This window comes from Piliocolobus tephrosceles, chromosome 10, assembly GCF_002776525.5.
Source record: "Piliocolobus tephrosceles isolate RC106 chromosome 10, ASM277652v3, whole genome shotgun sequence".
NCBI classification, from domain to species: Eukaryota; Metazoa; Chordata; class Mammalia; order Primates; family Cercopithecidae; genus Piliocolobus; species Piliocolobus tephrosceles.
In genome coordinates, this window is record NC_045443.1 from 99,044,171 (window position 1) to 99,056,942 (window position 12,772).

Here is a 12,772-nt window from a genome sequence, read left to right on the forward strand (position 1 = left end):
GGCTGGTCTCGAACTCCTGGCCTCAAGCCATCCTCCTGCGTAGCTGCTTAGTGGGGATATAGGCACCAGACACCCTGCCCGCCTGCTCACTCTTAAGTCTTCTTGGGTTTCAGCTCACACCAGTTTCCTCCTCAGAGATTTTTCTTGGCTATTCGCACACTCTCTTCATAATCTTTCTCTTTTGTATTGTTGTTTTTGACACTTCTTACGTAACACTTTTCCAATGTGTATATTTTTTTAAAATCATTTTTTCTCATAAGGATTTGTTCAGGGCTGTAGCTCCTGGACATGGGGCAGTGCCCAGAAGAGTGAAGAGCTCAGTAATATGTTGAATGAATGAACCAAATAAGGTGGCTAGAAAGGGTGTAGACTGGTATAGATTAAAAACAAATCAGCATTAGTGATTACCGTTTTATACTTGTTATTATAAGATCTACATATCAGAAGAAGGACTGTGTGTTTATATTTGCATAACAAATTGGCTCAAAGAAGTAATTGGTCCAAAACAATAGTCCCATATCAAAGGTGAGGTCAGGCTCCACAATGCAAAATTGAAATTACTGGCAGCTTTAATCGCAGACCCTCTTCACTCTCCCCACCCACAAGGTTTACAAAAAATTCTTAGGCGGTTTTCCCCCTGGCCAAAAGGTGACAGCTATTAAAATGGCAGGTTTCAGGTTAGCCAAGTGAGAGGCAGACATGTGTTTCAGTGCACAGGAAGGTTATTTCCACCGTGTACAAGTGGATGCTGCTTTGGACACTGATGGACAGGTAACATAAAATGGGTGAATCTGCAGGGGGATGAACTAGGAAGAAAGTATTATAGGTGGAGGGAGCGTTCTCATAATTTCCATCAGAGCCACCCCAAATAAACCTTCAAGCCAAGTAAGAGAACGGGACCTGCATTAGGAATGCAGCAGCCTCAGGTATGTCCAACCACATGGCCACCCATAAGCTCCTCCTAACCACTTTGGAGCCCCTACTGAATTTAGGTGTGGAGGAAAGCAAGAGCATGGATTCCATTATCCCCACTCAAGTGAGTGGCAAGATATAAGGCTAGGGTTCAAGAGCCTTGAATGTCAGGGCAAGGGCCCTAAGCCTTTAAGCTCTCTAAGTCAGGCGATCAGTGAATGGCAGTGTAAGTAAAGGGGTTTAGGAGGAAAGACTGATTTGGAGAGTACAGAGTGAAGGCTGTTGACAGTTCAGGCAAGAAAGAGAGTATAGAATCCAGAATTGGGAGAGAAGTAATATGCATTTAAAAAAAAAAAAAAGAAGGGTGGGCCTGAGTTGCATGGGTTAGAAGTTTCCAGTGGGGCTATGCAATCTGAAGAGCTGCACCCTAAGTTGGGCGGGGTTTCATGGGGTTTGTTCTAATGCTTTTTTGCTTTTTGGCTGATGGGGTGCAAACTACTATGTGCCTCTTCAAAATAATAGCCCCTGGTGTCTACTGGTGGTATCATGAAATAGAAATTGTGAAGGCACTGTATCTTTTAAAAAAAATCCCCTTTTGAAGAACTTCCTTAAAAACAGCTATTTAATGCAACTCTGCCAGTGTGTTCTTGATGGTTGTGTCTTAACAATTCTAATTTAAAAAAATTATTACTATTTTTTCATCAGAGCCATCACACTGGAAAATAATTTTTTATTTTCACGATAGCCTACCATTGAATTTACCATTCTGATATTAATGAAACATCTCTATAAAGGGTTGAAGTGTCTTCCCGGTAAGTTCTCAGCTTATGTTTTTCTAAATATTTTCTAATCACTGTTCATTTTTTCCTTTGGCCTAATGAGTGTTTCTCATTGTCTGCGTGTTCAGATGCAAGAAATATTAAGCAATCGTAGTAATCAATAATGTTTTCGAGCTTTTTCGTCCCTTTAGATTTGCTACTTTTAAGAGTTGTGATAGTCTTGTGAAGCATTTTAGTCAAAGAGAACATGTTCATTTTTAAGCATTTAATTCAAAATACAACATTCAGTGCTTCTGCACTTTTGAGTCAAAGCAAGTAGTTGAAAACCATTGACATGACTTTTAAAAAATATGTACTACTGATAATATTCACTAAAGACCATGAGCCAAAGAGTGATTTCTGGATTTTCTTCTATTTTCTTTTAACTGACATGATGCAGTGATTTCAAAGAGCCAAATAGAATTTTGATGTTTAACATGTTATGTTGATATATGATGGATATGTATAATATTGGCATTAGATTACATCATCTCATTTTATTATTCAGCATTAAACACTAAAGAGTAAACACATTGTGTTTGCAGGAAAAATACTAAGAAGGTAAACACTTATATAAAAAGCATTGCTGGGTTTACTTCATGGAATGATAAACAATTTTGGACCCACCACAGTTCTTTATATTATGTGGGTTGGTTTTTGTTTGTTCCTTGTGTTGGTCTATAGAATGTATAGTTAAAAGCATTTAATTGTGATTCTGTGTGATAATTGTTTATCTAAAGTAAAATCAGAATTACTTAGAGATGAGAAAGTAAATAACAAAATTCTAGACCAGTTTTCTTAACCTAGGATTCAAACAAGTCCAGGACAGTCTTCATAGACTAAATTTTATTTGCAATTTAAGCCCAATTTTCATGGGAGGAAAAGGATGGCTTTTGCCAGATTCTCAGAAGGCAATATAACACCAAAGAAAGGTTTAAAAAGAAGTCCTACTTTTATAAGGCTATGCTAAGGTAAAAAGGATTTTGATTTTCAGAATTTTAGAATATTTAAAGTAATTTTGAAATACTTACTTATACTTTTGAGTTATTTCCACTTTCTTTTATCAGTCAAACAGCTTAGATAATTAACTATAAAGCTATTTTAATATTTAAAACATTTTGTAATCATGGAAAAGCAAAAAGAAGTGTCTGTAGAAAATTTTGTAGAAAAAAATTTGTACTCATCAAAGAGAATTCAGGATTATGTAAGATATTTTCAGAAAATATCTTTGAGCAAGATCTTATTCAGAATAAAATTAGATACTGCATTTAATTTTAATTTTTAATTTTGCTTTTTAAATATTGAATTTTTTCAGGATTGTCAACTTGTTTTATTTTGTTTATTTTCTTCAAGCAACAACCTCTAAGGAACAGAATTGTCAATTTATTAATGAAATATGGTAAGCTGACATTTTAAAATTTTCTTTACTCTGTCCACAGGGGATGTCTACAGCATAATAATTAAATTTTTTTCTTTACTCTCCCTTCATTTTAAAAGTAAAATATATCATATTAATAAGGATATGAAATAGTTTGCAAAGCAATTCAATTTTAGGTCTTGGAGACATACTTTGGAAAATAAGAGCATTTCGTTTTTAAAGAACAATTCACAGATTCTGTTCCATTGAAGATATTTCCTTGACCCTTTTTTTTTCTAAATCACTCTCCTCTGCTCTACAAATCCTTGCTAAAATTTTGCAATAATCTTAAATACTATACTACAGAATGAATACCATTCTCTAAATACTATACTATCATGGAGTGGGTTTCAACTGTGATTGATTTTGTGCCTCAGGGTTCATTTGGTGATGTCAGAAACATTTTTGATGGTCACAACTGTGAAGGTGCTACTGGCAACCAGTGGGTAGAGGCCAGGGAAGCTGCTGAACATCATACAATGCATAGGCAGCCCCCTGACAACAGAGACGGCCAGCACCAAATGTCCATAGTGTCAAGATTGAGAAACCCTCCTTTAGACTAAATACTATTTTAAATCAGGGAGATTAAGTTTAATTGGTAATTCTAAAACTCCAGAATTCCATCATTGTTCCAATAGACGTGTGTTGAACAAGACAAGCTGGGTCAAGCATTTGAGGATGCTTTTGAGGTTCTGAGGCAACATTCAACTGGAGATCTTCAGTACTCACCAGGTAAAGATCAGTCATTTACCCTCTTCTGCTGGTACATCAAATGGCTTGTTGGTCACATACACATATAAGAATAACGATCAGCTGACCAGGTGTGGTGGCTCACGTCTGTAATCCCAGTACTTTGGGAGGCCAAGGTGGGCAGATCACTTAAGACCAGGAGTTCAAGACCTGCCTGGCCAACATGGCAAAACCCTGTCTTTACTAGAAATACAAAAATTAGCTAGGCACGGTGGCACGCCTGTAATCCCAGCTACTCTGGAGGCTGAGGCTTAAGAATTGCTGAACCCGAGAGGCAGAAGCTTCAGTAAGCCGAGATGGCGCCACTGTATTCCAGAATAATGATCAGAACAGAGAAGACCTTTTTTTTTTTCGTTTTTTTCTTTTTTTTTTTTTGTGAGACGGAGTCTTGCTCTGTCACCCAGGCAGGAGTGCAATGGCATGATCTCGGCCAACTGCAAGCTCCACCTCCCGGGTTCAGGCCATTCTTTTGCCTCAGCCTCCCAAGTAGCTGGGACTACAGGTGCCCACCACCACGCCCGGCTAATTTTTTCTGTTTTTGGTAGAGATGGGGTTTCACCGTGTCAGCCAGGATGGTCTCGATCTCCTGACCTCGTCATCTGTCCATCTCGGCCTCCCAAAGTGCTGGGATTACAGGCGTGAGCCACCATGCCCGGCGACCTTTTTTTCTTTAATTTATTTTTTTTTGTAGAGAGAAAGTCTTACTATGTTGCCCAGGCTGGTCTGGAACTTCTGGACTCAAAAACGAGAAGATCATTTTCATTTTTACCTGAAGCATCCAGGATTAATTCTAGCAAAGGCAAAATATGTCCAGGAGTATCTAGCCTAAATAAAACTAAAGTCTCACATATAAAAATGCAGAGAAAATAGAGGATGACATTCCACACAGGAATATAAAGATATATAATTATCTGCTATTAGAAATATCTGGTTGACATTTATTTATCTAATAGACAGTTCATTTTAACTATTCATGAAAGGCTTTTAAATTGTTCTAATAAATCTTATAGACCTTCCACCCACCCAACAAGATATATTCTACCCGGAAGAATAAGTATTTTTAAACTTCCTCACCCATTATCCTATGGACTATGTAGTCTAAATAGAATGCAAATATGTTGTGTATTAAGTTTACATAGCATATTACAGAGTGTTCCAAGATAAGAGAAATCACGTGGGCTGGGCGCGGTGACTCACACATGTAATTCCAGCACTTTGGGAGGCGAGCTGGGTGGGTCACTCGAGCCCAGGAGTTCAAGACCAACCTGGGCAACATGGCAAAACCCTGTCTCTACAAAAAATACAAAAATTGGCGAAGTGTGGTGGTGTGTGCCTGGAGTCCCAGCTACTTGGGAGGCTGAGGTGGGAGGATCACTTGAGGCTGGGAGGCACAGGTTGCAGTGAACCAAGATAACACGGCTGCACTGCAGCCTGGGTAACAGAGAGAGACCCTGTCTTAAAAAAAAAAAAAAAAAGAAAGAAAAGAAATCATGAGGTCTCAGCCAGCAAGGAGCATGTTCTCCAAATGGGATATGTGTAACAGTATCCATAATAGCAGCATAATGAGATAAACACCACAGGAGAAGTGCAAAGTGGCAAGAAAACAGATGAGAGCAATTGCATCTGTAAGTGCATATATGTACACACACACACACACACACACACACACACACATATATGCACAAATATAAACTTTGACTTTTTTAGTTTCTTTCTCTGATTTAAAATTAGATTACAAAAATTACCTGGCTTTAATCAACCATCGTCCTCATGTCAAAGGAAATTCCAGCTGCTATGGAGTGTTGCCTACAGAGGAGCCTGTCTATAATTGGAGAACGGTAATTGTAAGTATCAGACCATCCATTAGTAACAGTCGAATATCCTATTCTTGCCAGGCTTCCATTTCACATACACTGTCTGAAACCCAGCTTAAAAACAGCAAGACTATGAAAATGGTTTCTTCTTTCTTTCTTTTTTTTTTTTTTGAGATGGAGTCTGGCTCTGTCACCCAGGCTGGGGTTCAGTGGCTCATTCTCAGCTCACTGCAACCTCCGACTCCTGGGTTCAAGCGATTCTCCTGCCTCAGCATCCCAAGTAGCTGGGGTTACAGGCATGCACCACAAAGCCCAGTTAACTTCTGTATTTTTAGTGGAGACAGGATTTCCACATATTGGTCAGGATGGCTTCAAACTCTTGACTTCAGGTGATCCACCCACCTTAGCCTCCCAAAGTGCTAGGATTATAGGCATGAGCCACTGTGCTCTGCCTGAAAATGCTTTTTAAGGACCGTCAGCTGTAGTCTGAACTTGACAGTCAACATGGATGATCATATGCTGTTAGGAAGGAAGTGACCCTTCATCATTGCTCTGTTTAGCCTCAGACTGGTTTGAATGACTTCTGTAAAAAGGAGGTGTTTTCAGGATGTTCACATCAATTGCTTCTCCTTAGTCCATCTGGGAAATTGCAAAAAAGTTTCCCCTAAAAGCCACAGGGCAAAGGTCCAAACTGCCCCTGCACTGGTTTTACCTATAGTCTTGTATTAGCCTGCTCTGTTTTCCTTCTCAAACTCAGTGTTATCTGCATGTATTGGACCAATTCATTTATATTTTATTAATAGCAGCACCTGCAAAGGGAAACGTCCTGCTATCTCCACATTCATGTATTCTTTTCGTTGTTTTCTTCACACATCCATTTTATCAAGCAGTCTTCATGGGATGAGGTATAAATGTGAATTGGTTTTTATTTTTCTTCCATCACTACCTTCAATCATGCCATGTCGAATGTCCTTTTTCTGTTTCTATAAATTGTTCCCTTGGGGCCTCTTCACAAGACATTTTATTTTAAGAGAGTGCTTCGGGCTGGGTACAGTAGCTCAAGCCTGTAATCCCAAAGCTTTGGGAGGCTGAGGAGGAAGGATCACTTGAGCCCAAGAGTTCGAGACCAGCCTGAGCAACAGAGGAAGACCCTGTCTCAAAAAGAAAAAAAAAAAATTAAATAAAAATTTTAATTAGAGAGTGCTTTGGTTCCAGCTTAACCTCTTCCACCTCCACTTAGGATTGCCAGGTAAAATGAAAGATGCCCAATATTTTTATTTACTAAATCTGGCAGCCCTACTTCTTTCTACTTCAACTCCCATTTTCTAGCATGCACCTCACAGCCTCTTATCCCTGGGGACTCCTTGCCTGCTGGTCAGTCTTCTTGACTGGGGTGTGGAAAGACAGCCCAAAACCCTTCCCAGTGTTTAACCCTTGGAAACCCACATATTCTTGCCATATGTAAATGGTAGGAGCTTGGGCTGTTTCTTCCTGTCCCCTTTCTGTATTCTGCCTTCTCTTGGCTGTCATCTTTCTCTTTCTTTTCTTTCTTCTTTCTTTCTTTTCCGACAGGGTATTGTTCTCTCATTTAGGCTGGAGTGCAGTGGTACAATTATAACTCACCGAAGCCTCAAACTCCTGGGGTCAAGAGATCCTCCTGCCTCAGCTTCCTAAGTAGCTGGGACTATAGGCATGTGCCACCACGCCTGGGTAATTTTTAAATTTAAATTTTTTGTTCTGTTGCTCGGGCTGTAGTACAATGGCACCATCTTGGCTCACTGCAACCTCTGCCTCCTGGGTTCAAGCGATTCTCCTGCCTCAGCCTCCCTAGTAGCTAGCCAGGATTATAGGTGCCTGCCACCATGCCCAGCTAATTTTTGTATTTTTAGTAGAGACGGAGTTTCACCATGTTGCACAGGCTGGTCTCAAACTCCTGACCTCAGGCGATCCACCCACCTTGGCCTCCCAAAGTGTTGGGATTACAAGAGTGAGCCACTGAGCACCCAGCCATTTTTTTTTTTTTTTTTTTTTTGTACTTTTATTAGAGACGGGGTTTCCCCATGTTGGCCAGGCTGGTCTCGAACTCTTGACTTCAGGTGATCCACCCACCTCAGCCTCCCAAAGTGCTAGGATTACAGGCATGAACCACTGCACCTGGCCTAATTTTAAAAATTTTTGTAGAGGTGGGGCCTCTCTGAGTTGCCCAGGCTGGTCTTGAACTCCTGGGCTCAAGTGATTCTCCTGCCTTGGCTTCCCAAATTGTTGAGATTACAGGCCTGAGTCACCATGCTCGGTCCTTTCTTGTCTTATAAAATTTTTATTGTTTTCATTACTTAATTTATTTTATCTTCCTAGCTGCCTACCGACATCTTTCTTATCTCGCCTTGCCTACATGGGCATCCAGCACAGGAATGGAAGCCCATCTTCCCTTTCTGCTGGTACCACAGGCTTTAAGCAATCCCTTCTTTCTTGTAGGGAGGGTAGGACATGACACGACTCACAGAGCCAAAGATTACCCTCTGTCCCCTGGTCCTCCCCTTATGTGGGTTTGATGCTAGTGCTGCCCTGGGAGCTATCTGGCTGCAGTTGGGGGTAATTCATTTTCCCCTAGCTTTTGACTTCAGCCTATAATAGGGGGCCACAGGGAAAGTCTCACTTAACGTCGTGCTACATTATTTATATAGAACAGTGCTGCGGACTTCTATTTTGAAGGAAATATTCATCAATCTCTGCAGAACATAACTGAAAACCAGCTGGTACAACCCACTGTTCTCCAGCAAAAGGGGGGAAAAGGTACGTTGATCCATCATTCATTATATAGGTAAAAGAACCAGATCTTCCTCATAGCCACTTTAAAGGGAATTTATAACTGAGTTTGGAATTGTATATGCAAAATATTCTCTTATCACAATTGAGAGTAATTTAACTCTGACTTCTTGAACCAGTCCAAGCCATTCATCTTGGGTGAGATGTTATATGTTTTTTTTTGAGACAGAGTCTCACTCTGTTGTCCAGGCTGGGTCTGAAACTCCTGGATTCAAGCCATCTGAAATGCTAGGATTATAGGTGTGAGCCACCACACCCCGCCTCCTATTTTTAAACTTTTAAATTTTTATTTATTTTTCACTTTTTGAACTTATTTTGTTAAAAATGGAGACACAAACACGCACATTAGCCTAGGTGTAACAGTGTCAGGATCGTCACTGTCACTGTCTTCCACCTCCACATCTTGTTCCACTGGAACGTCTTCAGGGACAAAAACACACGGAGCTGTCATCTCTTATGATAACAGTGCCTTGTGGAATACCTGCTGAAGCACTTGCCTGAGGCTGTTTCACAGTTAACTTTTTATTTTTTAATTTTAATTTTACTATTTATTGATTGTTTTACAGTTAACTTTAAAAGAAAATTAAGTAGAAGGAGTACAATCCAAAATAATGATAAAATGTATACATAGTAGATACTAGGTGATAGGAATTTTTCAGCTCCACTATCATCTTTTTTTTTTTTTTTTTCCTTGTTGCCCAGGCTGGAGTGCAGTGACATGATCTCAGTTCACTGTAGCTTCTGCCTCCCTGGCTCAAGCAGTTCTCCTGCCTCAGCCTCCCGAGTAGCTGGGATTACAGGCACCCACCACCATGCCCGGACCATTTTTTGCATTTTTAGTAGAGACGGAGTTTTGCCATGTTGGCCAGGCTGGTCTCGAACCTCTGGCCTCAGGTGATCCAGCCTTCCAAAGTGCTGGGATTATAGGCATGAGCCACCATGCCTGGCCAAATAATTTTTTTTAAATGTGATTCAGGCAGCCCCCCTGAACCAAAATACATTTTATTCATTTATTTTTGGTTTTATTTATTCATTTATTTTTTAATTTTTTTGAGACAGAATCTAGCTCTTTTTATTTTTAAAAATAAAAGTATTATAATACTCATGGTAAAAGACTCAAACTAAAGTACAAAGTGAAAGTAAAAGTTCCAGTATATTTTACATATTTTTAGAAAAGCTTTTTTTTTTTATTTTTCACATGTACAAGTATATGCATATCCTTTGAAATTACAAAGGGGATTATACTCTTGCATTTTGTCCTGTAAATAATATGTCTTAAGTAAATTCTGGGCACGGAGGCTCACGCCTGTAATCCCAGCACTTTGTGAGGCCAAGGTAGACGGATCTCTTGAGGTCAGGAGTTTGAGATCAGCCTGGCCAACGTGGCGAAACTCCGTCTCTACAAAAAATACAAAAAATTTAGCCGGGCATGGTGGTGGGTGCCTGTAATCCCAGCTACTGGGGAAGCTGAGGTGAGAGGATCACTTGAGTCCAGGAGGTTGAGGTTGCAGTGAGCCAAGATCAAGTCACTGCACTCTAGCCTGAGTGACGGAGTGAGACTTCAACTCAAAAAAAAAATAATTAATTAATTAATTAATTAAAATAAAAATAAAAAAATAAATAAATAGATAAAATATATAGCTGAGGGAGTCTTTCTGAACCGCTTCTGGTTCAAGGAGTCTACCTGATTCACTTTAAAAAAAAAATTATAGGCCGGGCATGGTAGCTCATGCCTGTAATCTCAGCACTTTGGGAGACCGAAGTGGGCAGATCACTTGAGGTCAGGAGGCTGAGGCAGGAGAATCACTTGAACCCGGGAGGTAGAGGTTGCAGTGACCTAAGATTGCGCCACTGCACTCCAGCCTGGGTGACAGAGCGAGACTCCGTCTCAAAAATAAATAAACAAATAAAATCTAAACATTAAAAATACATGGAAAACTTCAAAAGAAGATGATCCATTACGACTGACTTGATCACTGAATGAGAGGCAGAGAGTTTTGTTTAAGCGGTGACTTTAATTCATGATGTGTTTTTTGGTAAGTCCCTTTTTTCATTTCTCAATTCATAAACTCAAGATAATATAATATAAAAGATAATCTTTGCAAAAATGTTTGAGGTCTTTGGATGAGTGATAAATGCATCATGCAAAAGTATTATTCCCCAGAGACTGTTTAAAGCGTTTGGGAATCCACTAGTATACCTCCTCAAGGGAAAACAGAATTTGGCTGCAAATTTTTAGCTACTGATAGATCTGGCACAGCACAGTATTTACAGACTAACTCAGAAGTCACAAAACGGGCTGTCACTTTTCTCATGAGCTGTTATGCAAAAGAAATCCTATCAACTGAACAAAACCCACACAGATTCTCTCAATGTCCTGCCTAGTTATTTTGAAATATAAATGGCCATGTTCCTAAAAAGACAAAACTTCTAGTGGTACCATTTTATTTCACAACAATGAGAAATATCACAGTGTTCATTGCATTGTTAAATAAATAAAGTGATATAAAAACATTTTTGGCATTTCCATTTGAGTTTTTCTTTTTTATTTTTCAAGTAATTGTGCAGACCCAGAATTAGCATTCTTGCCTAGGTCTTTGGTATTAATTTTCTTAATATTACCTTATATTTGCATTCTATTTTGCATTTTACAAAGTGCATTTACATCCCTTAACTCATTTGAATAAAGCCCCTTCAAATGACTTGCTTTCTGGAAATGGCTTTTTGAGGCTTCTCTTCAAAACCGCTAAACTTGGTGGGCCATTTTGCTCAATATTGTTCTGTAGAAAGTTTTGTTTTGTTATTTGAGACAGAGTCTCAGTCTGTTGCCCAGGCTGGAGTACAGTGGCTCACTGCAACCTCATTCTCAAGTGATTCCCCTGGGTTCAAGCGATTCTCCTGCCTCAGCCTCCCAGGCGCGTGCCACCACGCCTGACTAATTTTTGTATTTTTAGTAGAGACGGGGTTTCACCGTATTGGCCGGGCTGGTGAACTCCTGACCTCAAGGGATCCGCCCTCCTCGGCCTCCCAGAGTGCTGGGATTACAGGCGTGAGCCACCGCGCCACGACGGACAACATTCTTAACCTCTCCAACAAAGAAAGATCCAGTTGAAACTTCAGTAGGCCAAATAGATCCTTGACCTTCGAGTCCCGAAAAATGATGCCATCATGCAATCGTAAGGGCAGTGAGTAGGAGAAAAACCAGTCTCAATGCAGCTTTTAATTCGGTAGTTGCTGAACAAACCCTTGCTGAGGATGTTCTTGGTGTACAGCCACGGTGGAGTTTGACCTTGTTTCCCTTCATTTTAGGCAGGAAGAAGCTGCGACTGTTTGAATACCTTCACGAATCCCTGTGTAATCCAGAGATGGCATCTTGTATTCAGTGGGTAGATAAAACCAAAGGCATCTTTCAGTTTGTATCAAAAAACAAAGAAAAACTTGCCGAGCTTTGGGGGAAAAGAAAAGGCAACAGGAAGACCATGACTTACCAGAAAATGGCCAGGGCGCTGAGAAATTATGGAAGAAGTGGGGAAATTACCAAAATCCGGAGGAAGCTTACTTACCAGTTCAGTGAGGCCATTCTCCAAAGACTCTCTCCATCCTATTTCCTGGGGAAAGAGATCTTCTACTCACAATGTGTTCAACCTGATCAAGAATATCTCAGTTTAAATAACTGGAATGCAAATTATAATTATACATATGCCAATTACCATGAGCTAAATCACTATGATTGCTAAATATACTCTCATATTTCATGGTTTACTGGCATCGGAAATCCCTACAAATTTTAAGGATTTCTCCCTCTGTCTCTTTTTTCCCTCCTCTGAAGAAATTTAGAATTTTTCTCTTAAAGCAAATACTAAAGAGAAAAAAATTAACTTTATTGTTGCTTTTATCAAAGAGCATGTGATCTATACTAACTTGTTGGGAAATTCTACCAGTGAAAAAACTTTTTTATAATACTTTGTGAAGATTCAATGAACAACTTTATTGTTTCAAATGATCAAGCCCATTTGAAAGTGTAGACTAAATGTCCTTGCTCTGCTCTTACTATTCTCTCTCTTTTTAACATTTTTATTTTTTTATTTTATTATTTTTTAAAGAGGTCTCAGCCAAGATAATTTTTTACTTTTATGGATTTAGGAGTACAAGTGCAGTTTTGTTGCTTTGATATATTGCATAGTGGTGAAGTATATTGTGTAGCATCCTCATCACCAGAATAGTGAACATTGTAC

General features: G+C 39.6%; 1 protein-coding gene across 1 annotated transcript; it reads left to right on the forward strand.

Moving 5' to 3' along the window:
- The first annotated feature begins 1,561 nt into the window (after nt 1-1,561).
- SPIC (Spi-C transcription factor) lies at nt 1,562-12,499 on the forward strand. Its single transcript, XM_023208041.2, has 6 exons — nt 1,562-1,724; nt 3,046-3,129; nt 3,786-3,879; nt 5,629-5,741; nt 8,396-8,504; nt 11,847-12,499. The coding sequence occupies exons 2-6, from the start codon at nt 3,127-3,129 to the stop codon at nt 12,272-12,274; spliced, it is 747 nt and encodes a 248-aa protein (XP_023063809.1). The 5' UTR covers nt 1,562-1,724; nt 3,046-3,126; the 3' UTR covers nt 12,275-12,499.
- Nucleotides 12,500-12,772: the final 273 nt, after the last annotated feature.